Source organism: Chenopodium album, chromosome 7, assembly GCF_948465745.1.
Source record: "Chenopodium album chromosome 7, dcCheAlbu1.1, whole genome shotgun sequence".
In the NCBI taxonomy this organism is placed as follows: Eukaryota; Viridiplantae; Streptophyta; class Magnoliopsida; order Caryophyllales; family Amaranthaceae; genus Chenopodium; species Chenopodium album.
Genome location: NC_137840.1, coordinates 54,404,478 through 54,430,978, shown reverse-complemented (window position 1 = coordinate 54,430,978; position 26,501 = coordinate 54,404,478). Strand labels below are relative to the sequence as shown.

The 26,501-nt window shown below is 33.7% G+C and overlaps 3 protein-coding genes across 5 annotated transcripts; 2 read left to right on the top strand and 1 right to left on the bottom strand.

The window, feature by feature from the left end:
• Window positions 1–2,604: 2,604 nt before the first annotated feature.
• On the top strand, window positions 2,605–8,839 carry LOC145639066 (putative 12-oxophytodienoate reductase 11). Of its 3 annotated transcripts, none has more exons than XM_081690194.1 (5): window positions 2,605–2,897; window positions 4,002–4,142; window positions 4,236–4,366; window positions 4,973–5,149; window positions 6,501–7,120. In XM_081690194.1, the coding sequence occupies exons 1-5, from the start codon at window positions 2,827–2,829 to the stop codon at window positions 7,031–7,033; spliced, it is 1,053 nt and encodes a 350-aa protein (XP_081546320.1). In that variant the 5' UTR covers window positions 2,605–2,826; the 3' UTR covers window positions 7,034–7,120. The 3 variants fall into 3 exon arrangements, with proteins under 3 accessions (XP_081546320.1, XP_081546318.1, XP_081546319.1); XM_081690192.1 differs by having other exon boundaries at window positions 2,616–2,897; window positions 6,441–7,120; XM_081690193.1 differs by lacking the exon at window positions 6,501–7,120 and adding an exon at window positions 7,955–8,839 and having other exon boundaries at window positions 2,625–2,897.
• A 5,362-nt stretch (window positions 8,840–14,201) lies between these two features.
• LOC145637929 (putative 12-oxophytodienoate reductase 11) lies at window positions 14,202–17,169 on the top strand. Its single transcript, XM_081688929.1, has 5 exons — window positions 14,202–14,315; window positions 15,092–15,232; window positions 15,327–15,457; window positions 16,057–16,215; window positions 16,485–17,169. Exons 1-5 carry the CDS (start codon window positions 14,245–14,247, stop codon window positions 17,075–17,077), a joined length of 1,095 nt encoding a protein of 364 aa, XP_081545055.1. The 5' UTR covers window positions 14,202–14,244; the 3' UTR covers window positions 17,078–17,169.
• Window positions 17,170–18,286: 1,117 nt separating this feature from the next.
• On the bottom strand, window positions 18,287–23,720 carry LOC145637928 (uncharacterized). The gene is made up of 4 exons (XM_081688928.1): window positions 23,410–23,720; window positions 20,569–21,200; window positions 19,975–20,490; window positions 18,287–18,675 (listed from the first exon to the last, which is right to left on the bottom strand). The coding sequence occupies exons 1-4, from the start codon at window positions 23,651–23,653 to the stop codon at window positions 18,535–18,537; spliced, it is 1,533 nt and encodes a 510-aa protein (XP_081545054.1). The 5' UTR covers window positions 23,654–23,720; the 3' UTR covers window positions 18,287–18,534.
• Window positions 23,721–26,501: the final 2,781 nt, after the last annotated feature.

Sequence of the window (26,501 nt, the reverse complement as noted above, 5' to 3'; positions counted from 1 at the left end):
GGGGAGTATAAAGCATCAATTATTTTAATTTCAGTTCCCCAAGGCAACTTTATAGTGGCTCTTCCGGAGCCCTCAATGATATTTGTACTACCCGATATGGTACTTACATTAATCCTTTTCATCATCAAATGAGAGAAATATTTTTTATTTTTAAGTATTGTATGTGTAGTTGCACTGTCAGCAAGACATAATTCTTCACCATTCATAGCAAATTGAACTTGAGTAATATCCATGTTCTTCATGAAATAAAATACATATCAAAATATTAAGCATAAAAATAAAGATGATAAAACAAATAAATCAATAAAAACACTCAAATAGTTCATAAATTTATAAAGCAAAAATCCTTATTACAACGAAAAAAATAAACTTAAATAAATTACTAGAATAAGCAAACATAAGTCTAATACTTAAAACTGACATAATACAATATAATTTTAATTATTCCCTTCTGGGGCAGTGAAGAAATCGGCAACTTCTAAATGAGTTGTACTGTCAAAATCAAAATTATTCCCTTCCGGGGAAGTAAGGAAATCACCAACATCAAATTGATTGGCATTGCCAAAATCAAAATCACCTTCACCATCTTCAAGAACAAGGTTTGCCTCAACTTTCTTTCCTTTCTTCAATGATTCTTGGTAAAGTTCAATAAGATGCTTTGGAGTTCTACAAACCCGAGACCAATGACCTTTTCCTCCACAACGGTAACATATATTGTTATCACTTTTCTCTTTTTCATCCCTACGTTCCCACTTCTGGTGGGAATGTGAGTTTGTGAAATGACCTCCACGACCTCTACCATATCCACGTCCACGACCCCGGCCGCGCCATTGACCACGACCACGACCTCTACCTCGACCACTACTGCTGGAATGGTCCCTGTTTTTAGTTTCTTTCCCGTTATGGGTTGTCACATTCGCTTCAGGGAATGGAGTAGAGCCAGTAGGACGTGATTCATGATTTTTCATTAACAACTCGTTATTTTGCTCAGCCACAAGAAGACAGGATATTAATTCAGAATATTTTTTAAAACCTTTTTCTCTATATTGTGTCTGCAGGACAATATTATTAGCATGGAAAGTGGAGTATGTCTTTTCAAGCATTTCTGCATCAGTAATATTTTCTCCACATAATTTCAATTGAGAAGTTATTTTAAACATAGCTGAGTTATATTCACTAACAGATTTAAAATCTTGCAATCTCAAATTTAACCATTCATAACGAGCTCTAGGGAGTATCACTGTTTTTTGGTGGTCATACCTTTCCTTTAGATTACTCCAAAGGATTTGTGGGTCTTTCACAGTTAAATATTCATTTTGGAGCCCTTCATGGAGGTGATGGCGAAGAAAAATCATGGCTTTAGCCTTATCTTGAGGTGTTGCCTTATTAGCCTCTTTTATTGTTTCACCAAGCCCTTTAGCATCTTGGTGTATTTCAGCATCTAACACCCATGATAAATAATTCTTTCCGGTAATATATATCAAGGGCCACAAATTCGAGCTTGGCAAGGTTCGACATTTTTCACTATACAAAATAATATTAAAAGATAAGTATATATAAATAGTATTCAAAAATATGTATTAAACGTTATAATCATGCATAAATAAACCTGATACAAATCATGCATAAATAAGAACGAAATAAAAGGGGAGAATGTTAGCAAGGAGAAAAATAAAAATGAAACCTTAAATTATATATCATGCTCTGTATTCGTTATATATGTTGATATTCCAATAAATAAGCATGCAAAAGTAGATAAATGTTAAATTATAATTGTTATGGGCTGCGATCATACTTACATGATAATAATAATATGGATTTTAGATAAATGTTTGGTAATCTTACTCAGTTGACTAGCAATGGTGCTGATAATGTGTTAAATATGGAATAGAAAATAAAGAGAGATGAGGGAAGATTGTTACGTTGTATTTCATATTCCATCTAGTACGGGATATATATAATGTACATTTCCTAGGGTTCCATCAATGGATAAGACCAAATACCCAACTCTAGAATATTCTAGATTGTACATGGGATAATAGTCATCCATATTTAGATATTATTATAACAACATTTACTTTTTTTTCAAGTATTATTAATATTATTTTTTTTACCAAAATTATCTCCCATTTGCAAAAATATTTGTGCAAATTTAACAAATTTAACATTCCCATGTAAATTTTACTTTCCCATTTACTTTAATTATTTTCTCTCTCTATTCTTTTCAATATCCAATGTAAATTTACTTTTTCAATGTACTTTTGCTACTTCTTATTTTTATTAATTCCCGTAATTTTCTACCACAATCGGGGACGGTCGGACGGAGGGAGTAATCCGAATTTGACTCGACTTCAAATTACCCGACTCGTACCCAACCTGAATGGCGCATTTGCAAGGTCTAACTTTAGCCAATTATAGATATCCATAGTCTGCATACGTCACTGCTGGTGTCAGAGGTGTACTAAATCAAGAAAAAAGCAAGATCACACAATCCACTTGATTTCATTACCTTATTTAGTTTGTTTTGTTGACCATTGACTAAGCTAAGGTCATGAATGATGTACACCATCATCATCATATCTCTCAATTACTGTTCTTAATTACAATAATTAGCCCCATTCTTAGAACGCCATACTCAATTATTTTTTGCTTCTCTCACTATTATGTAGCATTTGGACCCACCAATACAACCACCTGTAAAACTTTGGTCAGTTTTTTTGGCGCCATGATTCTTATAAATATCAGTGATTTTTCCTGATTTATCATAGGTTTTTGAGTGAAGAACGAGAATTTTTTTTTGAAAATTTAAGGAAATTTTGTGTGAAAATGGCTTCAGAGAATGCAGTTATCCCTCTTTTGACCCCTTATCAAATGGGTGATTTCCATCTTTCTCATAGGTGAGCTTAATTCCTTATTTATTCAATTTTCAATTGTTATAATTTTGGAATTCGATTTATGAGACATATTTTCATTGTTGTATGATTTTGGTGAATTATTAATTCGAGATAGTAAGGGTGGAATTAGTAAAATTATAATTATGAAATTAGAAGTACTAATTTTTTTTTTTTTTTTTGCTTTGGAAGAGAGTAGTGAGGACATAATGTGTAATGGGATTGTTCTGAATCAATTGAAAATTGTTGTTGGTAGTAATAAGATTAATAAAGTCATTTGATGAATGTGGTAAAAATGGATAACCAATACAACAATAAAGATTAGTCCTAAAATGATTTGGGGTCGGCTAACATGAATCGTCATAAGGAATGCGGTAAGAATTGATAACCAATATGTTGCAAAAATCTTATAGCTGCTTGTTTACTCTGAATTACATCAGTAATCATTGAAATAAAAACATTAGGACAGTCGTGTTTGACAATTCTATTCAAGATAGTTTGAGTTTGCTATATTTGCAAATCGGAATCATAAGGGTATGGCCTCTAGTGGCTCAGATATGTGCCAAGTAGAAAGAGGGGAAGGTAGTGTATTGCCTATAGTATAGTCGCGTGTATGCTCGCTCCTCTAAATAAATGTACATGGCTTGGTCTTTGCTATTTTACTCATCAGCGTCGTTTACATAGAGGTTTAGGTGGAATTGACTTTTTACTCGTTAGTGTCTGTGTCGTCTATGGTTAGAGATCTTATTCTACCATTGATAGGATGATCTCGTGCCACCACTTTGTTTCCTTAATAAGAATTCGAAAATGTGTAAAGTCATGCTCAATGATGCTTGGGTGACAATCTGGTGCCTCTTGGTCTGTTTTGTTGATCTTGATTATTTTGACTTTATTAAGATTCTCTAGCTTTGCAACTTTTAACTACTTCAATTCCTCAAGAAATTTTGACATTATTTTTTGTGTGTGTGTTTGTGTGTCGACTTTCATGATATTGGGTCTCAGCAACAACAAAAGTGGGTTGGCTAATACTTAAGTGTGTTATGTATGATGTAAGATTTGTCATGCTTAAGTGTGACAATTAACTTAATTGTTGAAAATTTTTATTATCAGGGTTGTTTTAGCACCATTGACCCGACAAAGATCATATGGAAATGTTCCTCAACCACATGCAATTTTATATTACTCCCAACGGACTTCAAATGGAGGTTTGCTCATTTCTGAAGCAACAGGAGTTTCTGACACTGCTCAAGGGTACGTTTGAGGCAGCTAGCTTTAGCTCCACACTTTTTAGTGACGAGAAACAAGAAATTCTTCCCTAAGCTTCAAACCTCTTTGATTGTGTAGGTACCCAGATACGCCTGGTATATGGACAAAAGAGCAAGTTGAAGCATGGAAACCTATTGTTGATGCTGTGCATGCAAAAGGCGGTATATTTTTCTGCCAAATTTGGCATGTTGGACGAGTTTCTAATGAAGGTCACTAACTTGAATCCTACTCTTTTTTATTATCTCAACTCTCAACTTGCTAAATATAAAACTTTAGGCAATTATTGATCTTTTTCAATAGTGAAGAATTGTTAGCATATAAATGAATAGAGTGGTAGTGCAAACAAAGATTTAGAGTGTTGTAATTTTTTAAAGTTAGGTTGAATTTACATTCACTCTCCCAAGTTAGGTGTTTATATATATATATATATGTGTGTGTGTGTGTGTGTGTGTGTGTGTGTGTGTGTTATTGTAAATTAGTTTAAAAAATATTTCTCTTATCTTCATTATAAAAAAGGGACTTACTAATCAAGAGTATTAAAATATTTATATTCATTTTACTTACTTTTTTAATGACTTATCTAGCTTGGTCTAAATTAATTGAATTTCATAATTAGGCTGTATTATCATTGATTGGACATTTTATATCAATTCAATTGTCTTTAAGTTGACTATTTTCTGGTTGGTTTCTGATTACTTTTACTTGTGCTTCATAATTTTTTTTAATTGTTTATTCAGTATTCACTTAGTTGGCTCCATTTTTACTTTCTTTTCTTGATTTTCCCTAGCTTTTCCTAACTCAAGTTTGCTTGCCAGGTTTCCAGCCAAACGGACAAGCTCCAATCTCTTGCACAGATAAGTCTTTAACACCAACAGTTCGGGCCAATGGTATAGATGTTGCAGAATTTTCTACCCCAAGGCGATTAACAACAGATGAGATACCTTTAGTTGTGAATGATTTCAGACTTGCTGCTAGGAATGCCATAGAAGCTGGTAAGTTTTTGCTCAACATGAGAATATTTGGTGGGAGATAGTTACTTTGAGTGTGTGCTCTAATCATGACAAGATGGTAGCATTTAATCATCACTTTTACCATAGAATTCTTATTATCATCTTTATTATTATTTATATCTTTATATGTCTATCCTTATTTGAGTGATGGCAAAATGCTTACAAAACCAGCCAAATATAATTCAAGCCTTTTTTTATAGCTTTGTGAATTTCCATGATGAGGCCTCCACAACCTAACAAGGTGTAAGTCTTGGAAGGGGAACAGGCACAAGGATGAACATACTTAGGATTTCTATTGTGTTTCGATTGAGTTATTATTTAATACTCCCTCCGTTTTTTTTAAGTGACACAATTTGACCGACACGTAGTTTTAGGAGATTTTATTGACTTTAATAAAATAAGATGTTAGTGGGGTAGGTTGGAGGAGTGAGAAATGATAAAGTAAAAGAATGTGAGGAAGTGGGGACTATGAAAGGAGTGAGAAATGATAAAGTAAGAGATAGTGGGGTGAAGATATATTATTAAAATGTAAGGAATTTTTAACAGAGAAAGTGTGTCAATTAAAAAAAACGGCCGTTTAAGGAAAGTGTGTCACTTAAAAAAACACGGAGGGAGTAAGTATGTACTCTATTAGTTTGACACAAGGCATTGTTTTCTTCACCTAATATTATTTGTCTAGATTAAAACTTATAATACAAATTTCTCTCATTAAAGATGATAAGTACTTTCCAGTTTCCAATGTCATGTCAATATGGCATACACAAAGACTAGTTGGTTGCATGGTTTGAGGTGTGTGAGCCTGTGAGGGGAAGGAATGTATAACAAGAAAGAAATTTTGTAGGTTGGAGTAACTTTCTTTGTTTTCACTCCCATATTTGATATACATTGATGTTTTGGATGTGAATTGAGTCTACGTTGCGTGCTTGTAAGAGCATACTATCTATGTACATGGTTTGTGTAAGCTTGGTCTTATAAGATGTTGACTATTAATTTTGGTCCATGCATTTAGATTTAAGTGCCTGAATTTACATTCAACAAGTCTTTAAACGATGTCTTTAATATAGCAATAAACAATTTATAATAAGGTGGAATAACACCTCTGTGTTATTGTCAATGTGTATGGTTGTCAATGAGGTCTTGATCATTTGGAAGACCATCTTTAAGACTTTTACCAAGCCTAATATGAGAAATAAGTTTCATTCTTCTAAAAGGTATGATTGTATGTTTTCTGTATCTCATGATTACCTAATATAACTAAAACTAATCTTTATAGGCTTTGATGGTATTGAAATCCATGGTGCTAATGGATACCTTATTGACCAATTTATGAAAGACCAAGTAAATGACCGAACAGACAATTATGGTGGATCTATAGAAAACCGTTGTAGATTTGCTCTAGAAGTAGTTGAAGCAGTAGTAAAGGAGATTGGTGCAGGCAGGGTTGGGTTTCGAATGTCTCCCTTTGCTGATTATATGGAATCAGGAGACTCAAATCCTGACGCTTTGGGCCTACATATGGCTAAATCCCTGAACAAGTTTGGAATCCTTTATTGTCATGTAATCGAACCTAGGTTGACTACTGTTGGCGAGATAAAGGAATGTCCACATAGTTTACTGCACATGAGGAAGGCTTTCAATGGTACTTTCATTGCCGCTGGAGGTTATAAGAAGGATGACGGAAATAAGGTTGTGATGAAGGATTACACTGATCTTGTAGCTTATGGTCGTTTGTTTCTGGCTAATCCAGATTTGCCCAAAAGACTTGAGCTTAATGCACCTCTGAATAAGTATCACAGAGATACGTTTTACATTTCTGATCCTGTTGTTGGATACACCGACTATCCATTTCTTGAAGTTGCAATGTAGTCCACACCAAAATTTACAGCTATGTTGTTTCTGGTCAATTTAAGCTTAATTTGGCTCTGAATAAGTATCACAGAGATACATTTTACATGTCTGATCATGTTGTTGGCTACATTGATTATTTTTTTTTGAAAGAGGCTACATTGATTATTGATTCATTGAGATGCAATGTAGTCCAGACACCTAAATCTACAATTGTGTTTTTTTTCCATAACAAAATTTGTGAAAGGTATAATCACTTGTTTGTACGATTGTTAGGTTCAAAGAGAACCACAAAGTGTATAATATGATGTAGATGGGACTTGTCTGCAAGAACGCAGCATCATGTTGATTATATTCTAATAATATATCCTCCAAGAAAATTACAATCAACATACGTATCTTTGATGTATTGATATACTAGTGTCATAGTAGTAGATCTCACTTAATAGTTAGTTTTATAATTGTGGTTACTGATACATTATTCCCTATATTTCATTTGTATTTTTGTTAGTATAAAGTTTTCGAGTAAAAAGTAAATAATTTGTATACTGCGTATGTTGTTAATTGATTCTTATGTCCATTGGTGCGTTGGATATGAATTTTGTGTCCATGCCAGCTTGATAGGGCATACAAACCTATGGATCTGGTTTGTTAATCTGTTTGGCTTTGTTAGATTGTTGTTTTTTTGCTGGTCCATGCATCTTGATTTGAGATCTTGATTCTACTATTTTAAGTATCACAAAATACGAGGGTCTTGAGGGATTTAGGATGGCAAAACTATGGTGGAATAGCATTCTTGTGTCAAATGAACATGGTTGCAAGTTTGCAACGACCTTCAATAAAGTGTTTTTACATTTAAAATTTTCACTCTTCTAGAGAATTGATCTTTAGATTGTTGTGCCTCATGCTTACCTAATTATCGTGTAAAATTTTCTTATATAGGGTTTGATGGTGTTGAAATCCATGGAGCTCATGGCTACCTCATTGATCAATTTATGAAAGACCAAGTTAATGACCGAACAGATCATTATGGTGGATCTCTAGAGAATCGTTGTAGATTTGCTCTAGAAATAGTTGAAGCAGTTGTGAAGGAGATTGGTGCAAATAGAGTTGGCATTCGTATTTCTCCTTTTGCCAATTACATGGAATCAGGTGACTCAAATCCAGAAGCTCTAGGCCTTTACATGGCAGAATCCCTCAGCAAGCATGGAATCCTCTTTTGCCATGCAGTCGAACCTAGGATGATAACTGTCGGTGAGAAGAAGGAATGTCCTCATAGTTTACTACATATGAGGAAGGCATTCAATGGTACTTTCATTGTTGCTGGAGGTTATGACAGGGAAGATGGTAACAAGGCTGTGATGAAGGGTTATGCTGATCTTGTAGCTTATGGTCGCTTGTTTCTGGCAAATCCAGATTTGCCTAGAAGATTCGAGCTTAATGCACCTCTGAGTAAGTATATCAGAGAAACCTTTTACATCTCTGATCCTGTTGTTGGTTACATAGATTATCCGTTCCTTGAAGATGCCAAGTAGCCCTGATAGCAAAATCTGTAATTATGTCTATTCTTCAACCAATTTGTGGAAATTATAGTACTACAGTTACTTCTTTGTACCATTTATTTGTTCACAGAGCTACATAATAAGGCAATATGATATTCATGAAAACTTGTCTGCAAGTGTGCAGCATCATATTGATCACAGTCCATTTCTATGTCCCATTACAATATAAATATATTACTGCAGCATGGCTATGGCGGTAAAATATACATTTTGTTCATTTCTCGATCATTTATATGAATGCAGCAATATATTATTATTAGTTTCATTCGTAGTTATACTATAGAGTGTTTTCAGGTTATAAAGCAAATCTTCATGCTGTGTGTTTACACTATCAGAGGTAGGAATTGAAAATTTAGTTTGAGGTGAGACTATCTCAGACTAACTTATTGTGAAATACTGAAAGCAAGTCAACAGTCTCAAAATAATTTTAGTCAATCCATTTGATACTAGACTGTACCTTGAATTTTCTGTCATAATCGGAAACATACAAAAACTTTCCAATTTTTGGCTCATATTATTAGGATTGGCAAGAGGCCTGAGCTTCTGCAGTAATTAATACTTTGAATAGTTAATTTGTAGGATGCAATCATAATAATAGTGATCAAAATTTGTCTGTAACTATTTTAGCAACTGTTTTACCGTTCTCAGGACAAATTAGTATTTTTGTTAAAATTTCCGTTCTTAAGCATGATCATCTGAAATTGCCATGGGTCTCTAGAATCAGGTACCTCACACAGCGAAGCAAGATACAACTCCTTTTCAACAGCATAGCAGGCAGGATCAGCATAAGGCTGAAAACCAGGAATACGAAAGTTGTCACCTTCCCCAATCTGTTGTCTGAGGCCTTTACTTCGTGGTGCACTTTGCAACCACTTTCTTTGTTTACATCAGCATTTACAACCTCTGGGAAGTAATTAAGGCAAACTTGGTTTTATAAGTACTAATGCCTTAAATATGCTGACATGTGCTTCATAGCAATGTATAGCGTTTCATGGCAAAGGACAAATCCTCTGTGAAGTACAGGAGGAAATATCGATATCCTATGGTGATACCATGTAAACAATTGAAAGATGTTCAATAAAATGTCCAATAAAATAGCTGGTATCACATGCATATGAGAGTTAGGGGCTTAGGGCAATCGTGCATTAATGAAATGCTCACGTTGTAGTAGCAAATTATAATCCGACACACTCATCCAAACACCGAGAAACCTGAATTGATGCAAGCATAAAAATCCTTGTGTTAACAAAATTGAAAAACAGAAGAAAATGATCAGTTTTGTACGCAAGAGAGTATGTCCTATTGTCCTGTGTCATGTAAAAGCAGTGTATTATTCACAGACTACAAGATTAATGGAAGTATATATAAACTCTCTTTTTGTATCCTAATAAAAATCCGAGCTGAACCCGAGTGCAAATAATACAGTAGCTAATGCATACTATGGAAAAATTTGCTTAGGTTCGTAGTATTCTCCTCTTTGCAACAAAAACCTCCAGTTCAATTTCATGCTAGTAGCCATACCTTAAGCTTAATTGTCAGGAGAGGAAAATTGCACAATAAACGGATAAACCGATGATGTCTTGGCCAAGTGGCAAAGACTGATGACCTGTGTACGATAGTTCGAATCCCCTCGCCTTTATGTAAGTTGTCATGACATAGTGGCTCATAAAAACACTAAGTAGCACAATAAGGCTCTATTTTATTTTATGTCATCATTAGTGTTTTTGCTATCTTTGCTAATTAGAACTTGTATTGAATATTTTGTTATGTGAATAATCAAGTACGGAGTAGAAGTCATTGTAACGTTTGTCTTTTAAAAAAAGTACGGAGTAGAAGTCATTGTAATGTTTATCTTTTCATGGCTTTTGACTAGTTAAGCATCAACTTGTTACATTACTGTTTTTGTGATTACTTACAAAGTTACAAGCACTTGAACTTCTGTTTTAGAATTATTTTTAAAGTTTGTTTTTGCAACTTGATCTACTAGTAGGGACCTTGTAATTTAATTTGTTTCTTGATTGTCAATCTTTTTACCAAGTTGTTGTAACTTAATCGAAAAAAGTGCGAAGAAAAAGGAATACTCAAAATCAGCAAATTATATACCTAGCCACTTAGGCATTATAAAACGATTTTTAAAAAAAACATTTTGATTCATGTTATTTTTTGTTCACAAATTTTTGTATGTGGGTCGCCACACAATTTCTATATATATATATTTTTTAAATTCTTAGTTTCTTCTCCAAGCCAAACCACACATCACCAACAACATATCTCTACTTCACTCATTTTCTCTCTCCTCTTTTCTTAGCTTCTTCTCCAAGTCAAACCACACATCATCAACAACCATATCTCTACTTCACCCATTTTCTCTATCCTCTTTGCCAAATTGCTGTAATTAAAGCCCGAAATTGGGTGTCAAATTATTGTGAAAAATTGCGATTAATTAACCTTAATCATCCAACATTTGAAGTAATGAAATCAATGAGAACGAAGAAATGTGAGCTTGTTTTCTTCGTGGAATCATATATAGATCGAACATTCTTTGTGAAAAATTCAGCAACATAAACAACAACAGTATGGGTAATATGAGTAGATTGTTGAATATTTGTAGGGTGCGACTGGTTTGGTCAGGAGTTACTTATAGGGTGTTACTGGTTTTGGTCAGGGGTTACTTGTAGGGTGTTACTGGTTTGGTATGGGGCCTACAAGTAAATCTTGAATAAGTAACTCATACAAGTAACTGTTGAATAAGTAACTCATATAAATAACCCCTGAATAAGTAATACATATAAGTAACCCTTGAATAAGTAACTCATACAAATAACCCTTGAATTAGCCGATACAAGTAACCCTTGAATAAGTAATCCATACAAATAGCCCTGAAAAAAATACAAGTAACCCTTGAATAAGTAATCCATACAAGTAACCCCTAAAAAAAAAATACAAGTAACCCTTGAATAAGTAAATCATACGGAGTACAAGTTACTCTTGAATTAGCCCATTGACAGGCTAAAGTCGTAGTCACCTAATCAAAAGTAATTACCTAAGTCCTCTAACTAAAGTAGATAGGGAAGTAGGGTCGAATCCACAGGGAAACAAGTCTTTCTATTCCTAATTAATTATTATAATCTAAATTATTAAAGTAACCAAGAGTTGTTGTGATTAAAGATTATACTACGAAGAATATGAGTAAGGAAAATAAAGTAGGGAGAAAACAAATATTAAAAGGCCTAGGGCATATGTTCACCAATAAATAATATTTCAGAGTAAAACATAATAATCAATCATTAATGTATCAATTAATCAAATCATAAAGGGCTTTCGCTACGTATTACAATCACAGAGTTAATTTACCGGTATTAAATCCCATCTCTCGAATCTCGACTTAACCATTTATAAATTAACCTGCCTATTGAAACTAGGCCTAAATATCAATTTTCATCTCTCGAATCTCGAATCAATATTGCTAAACTCATACAATTAAACCAGCGCTAATCGAGTTGCAGAGCATTAAATCAATCAATAGGAAATTAATCTAGCATTGACAATTAACAATAATAAATTACCCCTTCATATTATTTATGGACCTCCACAAACCCTAGAAAGAAAACTACTCGGACATAATTAAATCTAAAATAAATAAAGCGATTAAAGGAGACATAATAATAATAACAAGAATGAAATAAACTCGTATTGAAAATAAATAACAAAATTAGAGTAAAGCGATAATAAATAAATAAATTAAAGTAGAACTATACTGTAGTAATGAAAATCTCACGGAAGTTGGAAGCAACATAAAATAAAGTCAACTATCTCTAATATTCTAAGCTACTCCAATAAAAGCTGCGGAAGAAGTTCTAAAATATAAGCTAATGATTATCAAAACTAAAGAAAGCTGACAAAGTCTAAAAACTAATCTAAGAATTATATCCCCAAAAACTCCCTCTCTCGTTGCCACGGATTTGGGTGTTTATATAGCCCAACAAACCGACATAGCAACATTCCAGCTTACTCGCCCGATCGGGCATTGGGTCGCCCGATCGGGCCCGCTTCCTTCACGCCCAGTAATTCTGATAGTGGGCCTTTTCTCCCTTGGGCTTATAACTGAACTTATATTGTATTGTGATTTGTTGGCCTCATAACTTAGCCCGCATACTAGCTTGGTTTGTAATAATAGCTTGTAAAACTTGGACACTTCTTTACCAATCAAGCCTTTAATTACCGAACTAAATTTATTTAGTACGGCCCTTAGCTCTAAATACTCGATCATAAAATACGATCATATTTCAATATCTTTGTAGTGGCTCAAAAAGCTCGGAAATTGTCATAATTCTGCAAATTCCTACAAAATAATATCAACTCTACAAAAACACTAGAAAACGTATATTAGTAATAAAAATAACTCCGCAGAGCTCAAATAAACACAAATATGACCGTGGGACGGGGAATAAAAATATATATAAAATAGACTTATCACCCATATACAAGTAACCTCTGAATAAGTAATCCATACAAGTAACCCTTAAAAAATATAAGTAACCCTTGAAAAATACAAGTAATCCAGGATAAGTAATCCATGCAAGTAACCACTGGAAAAAAAATACAAGTAACCCCTGAAGAATACAAGTAACACTGACAAAATCAGTAACCCCGTTATGCATGTGAATAGTAACCCCGCCATGTGCGCGTCAGGATCCGTTATTTTTGCTGACTTGGCAGCAGGCCACACGGTGTGGCCTGCTGCGCCAAAAAGGCTCTGGTTTTTGTTAGGGTATGTTCGACTTAGGATAGGTAATTTGGGTTAAATTGATTCGATCATTTCAGGTGTCAAGTTATTTTGCTTTGGGTCATTTTAGGTGTAAGGTAATTTTAGTTATGGTCACTTTAGGAATCAGATTTGTTTTGAATCACATTATTCGAGTAAAATCAGGTCGGGTCGCTTCCGTTATCGATGAGTTAGATCAATTTAGATTTCGAATCTACTTCTAGTCGATTCACATTGGTACCCCAGATCAAATTCAGGTCAACTCCACTGCGAGTTGGGTATATTTCGGGCTTCAAGTCATTGTTTACAGGTCAAGAGTTAGGTTATTCGGGTCGGGGCATCGGGTACGAGTCAAGATTGTCAAGTCTAGTCAACGTGCTGTTTAATGCAGGTAAACATTGGCCCAACACTAAATTAGATCAAACTCGTCCTCAAACCACAATTAAAGATAAAGACTCAAATTAATGAATTATTGACTAAATTATTGTAAACGAGGCATACACAAAATGCAACTATTTATAAAGAGCCGCAGCCGGCATAGGTCACTGCTGCTGTCAGAGGTGTACTATCGATAGATCTAGAGCAAAAAGCAATCCACTTGATTTCTTTAACCTTAATTACTTTGTTTTGATGATCTGCTGAGGTCGTGGATGAGGTGTACTAGTATCATACAAAGTAGCATCTCTCAATTAATGAACCTTAATAACAATAATTAACCCCATTTTTGATCCACCATTCAATTAATTCTTCTTTTTATCATATTTTTATGTAACCTGTGGCCCCACCATACACCCACTAATCAACTCACCTCTAAAGTTTTGGCGCCATAATCCTTATAAATTTCGTTGAATTTTTATCATTAATTAGATGTTTTGAGTAAAGAATAAGAAAGAAAATTAAGAAAAATGGCTTTAGATTCTGCAATTATCCCTCTCCTAACCCCTTATCAAATGGGTAACTTCCATCTTTCTCATAGGTGAGCTTAATTTTTCAATTTTTTTGTGCGATGTTTTTCAATACATTATTATTGTAATTGAATCTCTGAAATTTCAGCTCGGATAAAAAAAAAAAAGATTAATATTTGTAAATCTTTGTGAATATTAGGTAATTAGGTTAGTCCCATGCGTTGCACAAATTAAAAAGTATTCCCTTTGTCCACGTTAGTTTTTTTTTTTCACCATTGACAACATTGACTAATGACTATAGTTTTTTTATTTTTTCATTTATTTTATTTATTTTTTATTTATATATATATAATTTTCATTAATATTTAATTATATAAAATAAGGTCAATTGTATTGGCATTTATGTAAAATTTGACTGTAGTTGGACATAAGATGTAGTTACTATTCATATTTGTTACAAATACTATATATTATAATATCTACAAGTATGTTACAATATATTTCATGATAATATTTATTTTTCATATATTATTAAAAATAAATATCACAGTTAGTATGTGATTGAGAACCAATAATGTTGTTAAAATCATACAGCAGTATGCTTGCTAACTCTGGATTACACCAGTGATCATTGTAATGAAAACAGATTTTTGAGCAATTCTATTCAAGTACTTCTGCAATTGCTCAATGGATTTGACAAAATAGAATTTAGTGTGTGTATCTGTCAACTTTCATGATATATTTGGTCTTAAATGAGTTGGCTAATATTGATTATGTATGTTATGTGTAAGTTTTGTCATACTTAAATGTGACAATTAAGTTAATCGATGATATTTTTGATTATCAGGGTTGTTTTAGCTCCATTGACCCGACAAAGGTCGTACGGAAATGTTCCTCAACCACATGCAATTTTATATTACTCCCAACGGACTTCAAATGGAGGTTTGCTCATTTCCGAAGCAACTGGAGTTTCTGACACTGCTCAAGGGTACGTCCGAGGCAGATAGCTTTAGCTCAACACTTATAGTAACAAGAGAAACATGAACTTCTTTCCTAAGCTTCAAACCTCTTTGATTGTGCAGGTACCGGGATACGCCAGGTATATGGACAAAAGAGCAAGTTGAAGCATGGAAACCAATTGTTGATGCTGTGCATGCCAAAGGCGGTACATTTTTCTGTCAAATTTGGCATGTTGGACGAGTTTCTAATGAAGGTAACTAACTTGAATCTTACTCTTTTTTATTATCTCAAGTTGCTAAATATAAAAACTTAGGCTATTGTTGGTCTTTTTCAATTGTACAGAATTTTTAGCATATAAATAGATAAGATGGTATTACAAAGAAAGATTTACAGGCGTTTCTATTACTTTCAACAGTTTGGATGAATTTACAATAACTCTCTTATTTATATAAGGTGGTTTTGTTTTAATATTTCTCTTATTTTCATTACGAAAAAGGGACTGACTTACTCTTTTAATAACTTATATGTAGCTTGGTTTCGAGTATTTTTATTAATTTCATATTTAGGCTGTATTGTCGTCATTGATTTTATATTTTACTACCTTCGTTTCTTATAATGTGTAACAAAGAAATATATTATGTCTCACAAGTAATACCCATTTGTTGCACATAATAAGAATTGGAGGTATGCTAATTCAATTTTTCGTTAACTTGATTGTTTTTGGTTGGTTTATGATCACTTTTACTCGTGCTTAATAATTTTATTTCCTATGTATTCATAGTTGGGTCCTTTTCTAATTCATTTCTCTTGATTTTTCTTAGCATTTTAAAACTCAAGTTTGCTTGTTGCCAGGTTACCAGCCAAATGGCCAAGCTCCAATCTCTTGCACAGATAAGAGATTAACAACAGTTGAAGCTGAAGAATATTCAACCCCAAGGCGATTAACAACAGATGAGATACCTTTAGTTGTGAATTACTTCAGACTTGCTGCTAGGAATGCCATAGAAGCTGGTAAGTTTTCGCTTAACCTGAGAATAACTTTGAGTGTGTGTTATAATCATGCCAAGATGATAGCATTTAATCATCATCTTAACCATGAAATTCCTTGTTACAATCTTTATTACTTTATTTAGATCTTTATATGTCTATCTTTATTTAAGTGATTACAAAATGCTTACAAAACCAACCAAATTTAACTAAGTTTCATTCTTGAAAATGGTATGAATGTATGTTTTTGTGTCTCGTGATTACCTATTATAATTGAAACTAATCTTTTATAGGCTTTGATGGTATTGAAATCCATGGTGCTAATGGATACCTTATTGACCAATTCATGAAAGACCAAATAAATGACCGAACAGACCATTATGGTGGATCTATAGAAAATCGTTGTAGATTTGCTCTAGAAGTAGTTGAAGCAGTAGTGAAGGAGATTGGTGCAGGTAGAGTTGGGTTTCGAATGTCTCCCTTTGCTGATTACTTGGAATCAGGGGACTCAAATCCTGAAGCTTTGGGCCTATATATGGCTAAAGCCCTCAACAAATTTGGAATCCTTTATTGCCATGTAATCGAACCTAGGATGATTACTGTTGGCGAGATAAAGGAGTGTCCACATAGTTTACTGCATATGAGGAAGGCTTTCAATGGTACTTTCATTGCCGCTGGTGGTTATAAGAAGGATGATGGAAATAAGGCCGTGATGAAGGATTACACTGATCTTGTAGCTTATGGCCGTTTGTTTCTGGCTAATCCTGATTTGCCCAAAAGGCTTGAACTTGATGCGCCTCTGAATAAGTATAACAGAGATACGTTTTACATTTCTGATCCTGTTGTTGGATATACTGACTATCCATTCCTTGAAGTAGCAGTATAGTCCAGACACCAAAATTTACAGCTATGTTGTTCCTGGTCAATTTCAGCTTAATTTGGGTTTAAATAAGTATCTCATATATATATATATATATATATATATATATATATATATATATATATATATATATATATATATATATATATATATATATTCTTCTTTTCCGATCAGTTTGTGAAAGGTATAATCACTTGTTTGTACTATTGTTCGGTTCAAATAGAGCCATAAAGTGTATGATATGAAGTAAATGTGATTTTTCTGCAAGAGCGCAGCATCATGTTGATTATATTTTAATGATATATTAACATGTGCATTTTTCATATATAGATATCGACTATAATTGTAGTAAGTCTCTCTTATTATTCAGTTTTTTATTGCTGTATTGTGGTACTGATACATTATTTACTATATGTCGTTTGTATTTATGTTAGTAAAAAGTTTACGAGTTAAATGTCTATAAGTTGTGTACTGGGTATGTTATTAATTGATTAGTATGCCCATTGGTGCAATGGATGTGAGTTTTGTGTCCATGCCAGCTTGTTACTGCATACAAACCATGGATCTAGTTTGTAAATCTGTTTGGCTTTGTAGGATTGTTGCTCTTTTTATTGGTCGGATTTATAGACTTAGTGTGATTGACTTCTATTATAACGACTTCCAAGATCTATGAATTGAATATCAATGCGATGCAATCAACTAGTGTGTTTTGAATGGAATTTGAAGAATTTCTTTTGTTGGAACTCTGCTGATTTCAATATCAGATACAGGGAAAGAATACTTTCAACATCCAATGATTTCAGAAGCTGTGTTTCTGGATGACGGGTAAGCATATATTTTTGCCAAGCCTTTTAATTTCTTAAGATGAACTTGATAGCAATTTAGAGGTGAAGCTCAGACTAACTTATTATGAAATACTAAAAGCTACCCGACATCAATTTAACAGTTTCAAAATAATGTTTGCAAGTTCATGCATAAACTTTCCCATTTTTGGCTGAAATTATTAGGATTGGCAAGAGGCCTGAACTTCTGCAGTAATTCATAGTTGGAATAGTTCATTTGTAGGACTCAGTCATAATAATAGTTTTACAGGAATATTTAAGGATTAGAGTTTCTCTAGCAGCATTTGTGTTTTCTGTCTCAGATAAGCAGCAGCTTAGCTAACGTAAACGAAAGGATATTCAGAGCATTAGGCACAGCAATTAGAACAGAAGTTGAAAATTTTAGTAACAAATGAGCTCCAAATATCAGTAAAAGACTGCTCTTTTAATAGCTGAACCAACTCTTATTAAGCTGCAAGAACAACATACACTACTTTATTTATTTCTGTACATTCGTTACATAACATGTGTAAACCAACAAAAAGAATAAAAAAACTATATTACATAGAATTGAGTAGTGAAATCATATATCTAACTGCAAGTGTGCCGATTCATTAAAGATTGAAGAGAATTCTCAGACAATCATTTTTGCTTTTCTTCGGGAAGCAGAACATCAAAATCACTTACAGTCCATTCTGCAGTCTCTCTTTTTTTACTAACATAAATTTCAACACCTACGTTGATGGATGACCATATGCGCTTGGCTGGTTCTGTTCCTGGATCCTGCAGTGTTACATGCTTGTTAGCGATGGTTAGTAAGTATAAGCTTAAATGCTAGACACTTTGACAGCAGGTGAATTTGTTCATAAAAAGCATAATCAGGTGGAACGAGGAAGGTTTTGGGTGTAATTAAAAAAAAAAAAAAAAAAAAAAAAAAAAAAAAAAAAAAGGAAGGTTTCGGCTAAAATGGAGCATTAGTTAAAAATATGAAAAGCAACTTTGAGAAAAGCAGTTAGGAAAGGAGTAGATGAAGGCAGCCACAACCTAAATAGTTTTTATCAGTAACATTAACAAAAGAGTTCCAAAAGTAGGAAATGAAGCTTTTGAATGTCTTCAAACAGATAAGAACATGCAACAGCGGAGAAGTGGATGGCTAATCCCAAGGGTTATACCACTACTAGTGGCTGTAAGTGGTTAACCCAACAACATTGGAAAGTTGAGTGGTGTGATTGGGAGCGGAACAGGTTAAATATTCCTAAGCATCGCTTTATTTGCTAGATGATAGTGTGGAGGAGGGTGAGAGTTTGATGTCAGTTAGCTAAACAGGGAATTATAAGTGATGCTGCTTCCCCCTTAAGTAATAATGGAGAGGAGACTGCAGATCAATTATTTTTGATTGTCAGTATAGTAGAATGTGTTGCTCAACCCTTCAAAAAAGAGTGAAGCATCAGGATATTCCTAAGTCTATTGAGGATCAGAATGTTAATGCTATTAAGGGTCGTTTTCAGAGACAAGTTTTGCATGCAGAGCTGTTACGCTGGTTTCCTATAGAATATCTGGATTCAGAGAAACAAAGTTGTCTGGGATAAATGCTTGAGGAAACCTGAAGCTGTTATTAGGGATCTGTTCTTCTTTTGTGATGCCTGTTAAAACTAGCAGAACCAATCAGAGGTGGTTTAGGGAGCTAGGGGTCAGCTGGTTCTATTGGTTATGTGTGTGTTGATTTTTGTATAGATGTTTTATATAGGGCTATTAAATAAAGAAAGACTTTGTTTTCTGTGATGGTTTTGTATTGTTTGATTCATCAATAATATTTAAACTTCTTCAAACCAAAAAAAAAAAAAAAAAAAAAAAAAAAAAAAAAAAAAAATGAAAAAAGAAAAAGGGCAAGTACATCCTATGTTGCAAGGCTGCAAGCAAGTACCCTGACTATCTTTATTTTTCCCTGGTAAATAATGGAGTCAGATTTCAAGAAACAATTTTTTTTTTTTTTTTTTAATTTCCTCAGAAGAGATGAACATCACTGAACGAAACAGAGACTACAGATCATTTTTTAAGATAACTGAGATAAGAAGTGATAACCTGGTAGAAGTACAACCGATTTGAAAGAGCCCCAACATCAAGCTCCCAGCTTCTTGAGTCCCCAATCCAACCATCTCCTTGCTTTTCAGGATATCCATGGACAGCCCACTCAGGGTGAGGCAGAAGCTGTAAGATTTCTTGTGACTGTGGATTGCTATATGGATCGCAGATATCAACTGGTTTCTCAGCAAATTTAGCATTTCCTGGGCCGCAATAAAGATGGTATGCTGAATATGGGAATCGAGATGAATCATTTCTGAGGATAACTTCTCCTGTAACACTAAGATGATACGGTGGGCATGAAACAAGGTTATCTGCTCGACACCAGCTGGTAGTTTCAGGGTTAATGATCATCTCAGAATATCTGGTTACATCAGTCAAGACATCACCATCACATGGAAGTCCATTGTTTTTCCAGCAACCTCCAATGTCACTAAGATAGAACTGACTGTTAGGGCCACCACCTTGTTTGATGTCAAGTGTCAACTTTGTTTTAAAGTTGGGAGATTCTGGCAGCTTTAAAAAAATAAAATTTATTAGTATTGCAAGCTGACATTTTAGAGGCAAGGAAGGTATAATTAGTGATTAATATACCTTTCTAAGCATTCCTCTACCCTCATAATGATAGCCTCCATTGAACCCTCTGGTTGAGTCTGCTCTCAAGTACAACATAAGCCAAGGGTACTTGGAAGATGTTGATAATTTGTTCGAGATAATCCAACTTCCGCTGGTCAAATTCTTTTTCCAGGAAACAGAGAAAAATGATTTGTCGCCCACACCTTTACTGAAATCCGCATCAAGATCATAGGAACCATAAAATCCTCCACTTAGTGATGCTTCATGCTGCTTGTTGAAAACAGGTTTTGATTGATTATGATAAACAAGAGGCTGGTTCATGCATCCTTTCCCAAAGCATGGAAACTTTCTGTCAGTAACTATTTTAGCAACTTTTTTGCCGTTCTCAGGACAAAGTGTAGTATTTTTGTCAAAATTTCCGTTCTTAAGCATGATCATCCAAAATTGCCATGGCTCTCCAGAATCAGGTACTTCACACAGTGAAGCAAGAAACAACTCCTTTTCAACAGCATAGCGGTCAGGATCAGCATAAGGCTGAAACCCAGGAATAGGAAAGTTGTCACCTGCCCCCAACTTGTTGTCCGAGGGCTTTACTTTGTGATGCACTTTGCAAACACTTTCTTTGGTTACGATGTCAGCATTTACAACCTCTGGGAAGTAATGAAGGCAAATATGGTTTTATAAGTAGCTAGGCCCTAAATAATGAAGTAGACAAAAACAGACCCATATTCTGATAAATACTTCATAACAATACACAACATTTCATGGTAAAGAATAAATCCTCTGTGAAGCATAAGAGATAAGATCAATAACCTAGGGTGATAGCATCTAAAAAATTGAAAGGGTATAGTTCGTTGAATATAAAATGTTCAATAAGATATCATGTATCTGATGTATATGAGGCTAAGGGATATCATGTCCAACCAAAGTTAGCAGCTACATTAATGAAATGTTTACACCGTATTAGCAAGTTACAGATTATACACACTTGTTCAAACACCGAGAAATCTGAGTTGATGCAAGTGTAGAAATCCTTGAGTAAACAAAATGGAAAAATAGAAGAAAATAATCCATACCAAGTTTTATATGCAAGAGATTATGTCCTGTGTCATATAAAGGCAGTGTATTACTCACAGACTAAGATTAATGGAAGTAGAAAGAAATTCTCTTTTCATATCCTAATGAAAATCTAAGCTGAAAAATGCCTCATCAAACATGAAACATGCGCATACTATATCCCAAATGCAAATAATACAGTTGCTGATGCATGCCAATGTAGTATTCTCCTTTTTGCAAGAGAAAAAAGAAAAAAATGTAAATGCAATCATTAATTCTATTCTTCTCTAATCAAATCTGTTAAAGGACCAACTCAACCAAAAGCTTAAGCTGATGGTTGAAGCCCAGAGGGGTGGATGAGATTCGAACCGGTGACCTTTGCGTCACGCTGGCTCCGATACCATGTTAAAGGACCAACTCAACCAAAAGCCTAAGTTGATGGTTGAAGCCCAGGATTTATGTTTTATACTAAAAGACAATTCTGCTGTCAATACTAAGGAGCTATCACGCTATCAGAACCTTGAGCTTAACTGTTGTTGAGTTTTTTTTTAAAAATAATATCAATAATAATTGGAGATAATATAGTATCTGAGAGGAAAATTGCTTTCAATTTCTCTTACACAGCTAGAAATGCAATTTTTTCACATAATTGATTTTCCCAAAACTTCATAACACTGTTAACTCATGAACCATGCTATATTATAGGTAGTGTCTCTTTGACATGTTCTTTGTGGAGTATATTTTATCATTCAAATGTCACATAAAGTGTTGTTGCGAAGCCAAATCGGTCTCTCCCATTTGAGGTACACCACACAGGCACACACAATGGTAAGCTGAACAGGTACAAGGACACAATTCACTGCCAAACAATAAATTTTAAGACTGTTGGAAGAAACAGATGGGCTTCGAGATAGGCCTCACGTTCACTCCTTTATCTAATCCAAGTCCAACATATCTTTAGCTAAAAGGCTCATCTTCAAGTCAACATAATGTTGATTTAATAACTATAAGTCAACATTTAATTAGCAGAGTTGTAATGTTATTTCATTGCATAGCTATCTAAATAGTGATCCTAAGGCACTACATTTCATTTAATTCACAAAAATATAAACACAATTCCGTAATATATAAATGTAATCTTTTAACACGAATTCGTGGGAGAGATTAGCGAATTAGGTAACACTAAGGTCCTGTTTACATTTACTTAATTTCAGTTTAGTTCAGTTCAGTTCAACTCTAATCAGTTCAGTTGAGTTCAGCTCCTAATTTTCCTCTCTCATAAAATATTCATTTCAGCTCAGTTCAATTCAGTTCAGCTCCAATTAGTTCAGTTCAGCTCAGTTCAATAAATATGAACAGGCCCTAAGCCAAACAAAATTTTCCCTAAAAGTTGCTAAACAAAATTTTCCCTAAAAGTTGCTAAAATAAATTTTATAGGATCATACGGAGTATTATAATCCAGAAAGTATTCAAAGTTCGTGTTCCCTTCAAATTTTTTTATTAACAACCATATAAGAGCACAATAAACCAATGACGTCTTGGCCTAGTGGCAAAGACTGATGGCCTATGTACGATGGCTCGAAACATCGAATCCCCTTCTTATTTACAAATGTACAAATGTACAATGTCATGACATAGTGGCTCATAAAATCACTAAATAGCACAATAAGCGTTCTACACCATACCAAACTACTCATAACAAAGATTTAGTTCAATAACTCAACAATTGCATAATCAATATTCAAAAACTTGAACAAAAATGAAATTTAAAACAATAATAGAGCGAATAAAATTAATTAATACCATGAATAATGGGACATTGCAAATCAGCACAATCAGCAAGTCTAGGGCTACCCATATGAGGAGCTTCAAACCCCACTTCATTGCAGAAATTCCAAGCTTCAAAGCCAATTCTGGTATTTGGGTTCTTCATTCCTGGGTCTCCAATGGCTGAAATATAATTTTTTGAGGCATTTGCTGGAATTTTCCATAGATTGAGTAGAAATGGTAACAATAGCAGTAGCTGAAGAGGAGAGAGAAAAGGCATGGTTGATGGGTTAAAGAAATTCTTACTATTTTTAGAAGTTTATACTTGAAGAGAGTAAGAGTAAGTGAGAGAGACTGCACTATTTACTCTTTTTTTTTTTTTTTTTTTTTTTTGAAAGGGACTGCACTATTTACTTTATAAGGCAAGCAAATGATTTTAGGTTCTTTGTCAATTTCAAGTTTGAAAGGGAGGAAGAATGAGTGTTAGTAAAATTGTTGATGTTATTTTATTTTATTTAAAAAAAAAAAATTATTGTTGGGTGAAAATGAGACTTCATTGTCCTTGAAAATAATATATTGCATTCGGAAAGAATATTAGACATATTTTAAAGAATATGAGCGGAAAAAAAATATTATTAGTGTATGATAAAAGAACATGTTTGTGTTTGACAATGAAAATGACATTACAAAGAACACGGTCTTTATAGTACGAACATGATAATACATTAAAAAAAACATTTTTTTTTCATGGTTACTCAAGTGGTTGAATGTGTTTGAAAAAGAACCCTATGTTTGATAAAAAACATGTTTGTGTTTCCGCCCATGTTCTTTAAAATATGTCTAATGTTCTCAAAAATATACCTAATGTTCTTTTTCTGCCATGTTCTTTAAAAGATGTCTAATGTTCTTTTCGGGTGCATCAACCACACACTACAATGTACTCCCTTTGTCCTATTGTAGACACCCATTTGTGTCTTCCCAAAACCAAACCCGGTGATGAGTATATTTCACGTCGAATCATAATCGAATGAAGTGAAAGTGTGGAAGGTCCAGTGTTGTGGATAGTTTTTAATTCTTTTCTCTTCTCTCTGTTTTTGAAAACCTATTTTTAAGAAAACAGCCAATCCAGTTTGGTTTGGTCCATAGCAAGGGTCCAATAATGGTGTAGTTGGATGGGGTTTGAAAAGATCTTTCCAACGATATATTATAAGCCCAATTCTGATGAATAATGAGGAAGTTATGGCCAAAATACTGAACTGGGCCCGGTTTGATCCTTATATGCGGCCCAATGATCTAGAGGAGGGCCTAATATGGATTTATCATTCCTAATGCAATTAGAATTGATTTTAGTCTTCTAGTTTCTTCTAGAAGATTCTTTTCATTCCTAATTCAATTAGTATTGATAAATTGACTTTGGTTGACTTTTTGGAGTTTTAATCAGAATAAAAGAGTGTTTTTAAGGAAAATATGATTTTGCCCTTTTGTACGGCTAAATTCTATCGAAATTAAGAAAACGCGTGAGATTAATTGTTAGCGCCTGACAACAGGGATTAGCGCCTAGCGCTAATGCTTGGCGCCTGGCGATAGCCTTAGAGCCTGACGCTAATCTTCAGCGTCTAGCGCTAACCTGTTTTATTCTCGTCAAACCTTGATTTGTTTTTCTATCCGTTTGGCTGATTTTCTCTATAAATAGCCTTCTGAAACCTCCGTTTTCGATCATCAACAATCATCAAATATCATCAATTCTCAAGAATTAGCATCAACTCTCTAGTTTTCTTATTCTCTCTAGCTTTTAAGAATTCTTCTCTCTCTAGCTTTTTCTACAAAATTCCGCATTCGCAAGATCTAGACGCACCTAGCCAAATTCGAAGTTGCCTTCGCCCTAGACGTGAAAGGTTTTAATTTCTGAGGGTTTGGTCCCAAATCTTTCTTTCAATTATTATTTAATTTAATTGTTTGATTATTATTTTCCTTGAATTTACTAACGTGTGTATTTTGTTATTAGAAAGAGGTACGAGACATCCAAGTAAGTGCTTTAATGGTTTTATTGATATTATGATTTAGAAATCATGTTTAGGTTGTTATTATGATTCCTAGTATCATGTTAGGGCGTTTTGATCTTCCTAGTATCATTTTTAGGGTAATAACCATAATTTCTAATATCAAACATGACAATTATGATTTATGCGATGCTTCCTATATTCTTTCCTAATATTCATGTTAGTATCATGTTAGGGTTAAATATTTGATTTTTATTTCTTAGTGACATGCTAGGGTTTGTTATTAATCTTGTTAGTATCATGCCTAGGATCTAGTTATTATGCTTTAACATGATTATTATTATTATTATTATTATTATTATTATTATTATTATTATTATTATTATTATTATTATTATTATTATTATTATTATTATTATTATTATTATTATTATTATTATTATTATTATTATCATGTTGCTTGATTTATTGTTATTGCTTGATCACGCCTTTTATGATGTTTAAAGGGAATTGGTACTTGTAATCACGCTTAATAAGATAATTAATAATCTTGTTTAGGGTTAATTTGATTATAATTCAAGTTATCGCCAATAATAAATTTATTTGAGCATTATATTCAACCAACATAGATTAAACAGGTTTAGGGTTAATCCTATTGATTGTATGTTAGTAAGAAAGCGCACATGAATACGATCATAATGAAGTAGAGGCCTATTATTAGAGCAGGTTCAATCTCTTTTAGGTTGGATTTGTACCTTCATCCCCGAACTACCAGTCATGGTTCCAGACCTATTGGAGTTAACAATCTCTTGGATCGTTAAGGGGTGTAACCTTCACCTCGTGAACGGTTTACAAGTTCCTAAAACTTGTTGGCGACTCTTTTGCTCTATCTTCTTTCCCTTTGGACGCCACTGTACTTTAGTGTATGATCACAGTGGGGTTCAAGCTAGGGATAATGCTTGAAATATTCCCTACAGTTTTTGGCGACTCCACTTGGGAGGATTTCTATTTTAATTCCTGAAATTTATTTCGGCAATGATTTAGAATGAGTGGATGAGACTCGAAAAGTTCTAAGTATTTCATGTGCGTAATTTTGATTAACATTATTGTCATATGCATAAAAAAGAT

Coding starts and splice junctions, on each gene's coding strand:
- LOC145639066 (XM_081690193.1), top strand. CDS start 2,827: ATGGCTTCAGAGAATGCAGTTATCCCTCTTTTGACCCCTTATCAAATG. Junction 4,143..4,235: donor GTTTCTGACACTGCTCAAGG/GTACGTTTGAGG, acceptor TTGATTGTGTAG/GTACCCAGATACGCCTGGTA. Junction 5,150..7,954: donor TAGGAATGCCATAGAAGCTG/GTAAGTTTTTGC, acceptor TTTCTTATATAG/GGTTTGATGGTGTTGAAATC.
- LOC145637929 (XM_081688929.1), top strand. CDS start 14,245: ATGGCTTTAGATTCTGCAATTATCCCTCTCCTAACCCCTTATCAAATG. Junction 14,316..15,091: donor AACTTCCATCTTTCTCATAG/GTGAGCTTAATT, acceptor TTTGATTATCAG/GGTTGTTTTAGCTCCATTGA. Junction 15,233..15,326: donor GTTTCTGACACTGCTCAAGG/GTACGTCCGAGG, acceptor TTGATTGTGCAG/GTACCGGGATACGCCAGGTA.
- LOC145637928 (XM_081688928.1), bottom strand. CDS start 23,653: ATGCCTTTTCTCTCTCCTCTTCAGCTACTGCTATTGTTACCATTTCTA. Junction 21,201..23,409: donor GCAATGTCCCATTATTCATG/GTATTAATTAAT, acceptor ATTACTTCCCAG/AGGTTGTAAATGCTGACATC. Junction 18,676..19,974: donor ATCGGTTGTACTTCTACCAG/GTTATCACTTCT, acceptor GTAACACTGCAG/GATCCAGGAACAGAACCAGC.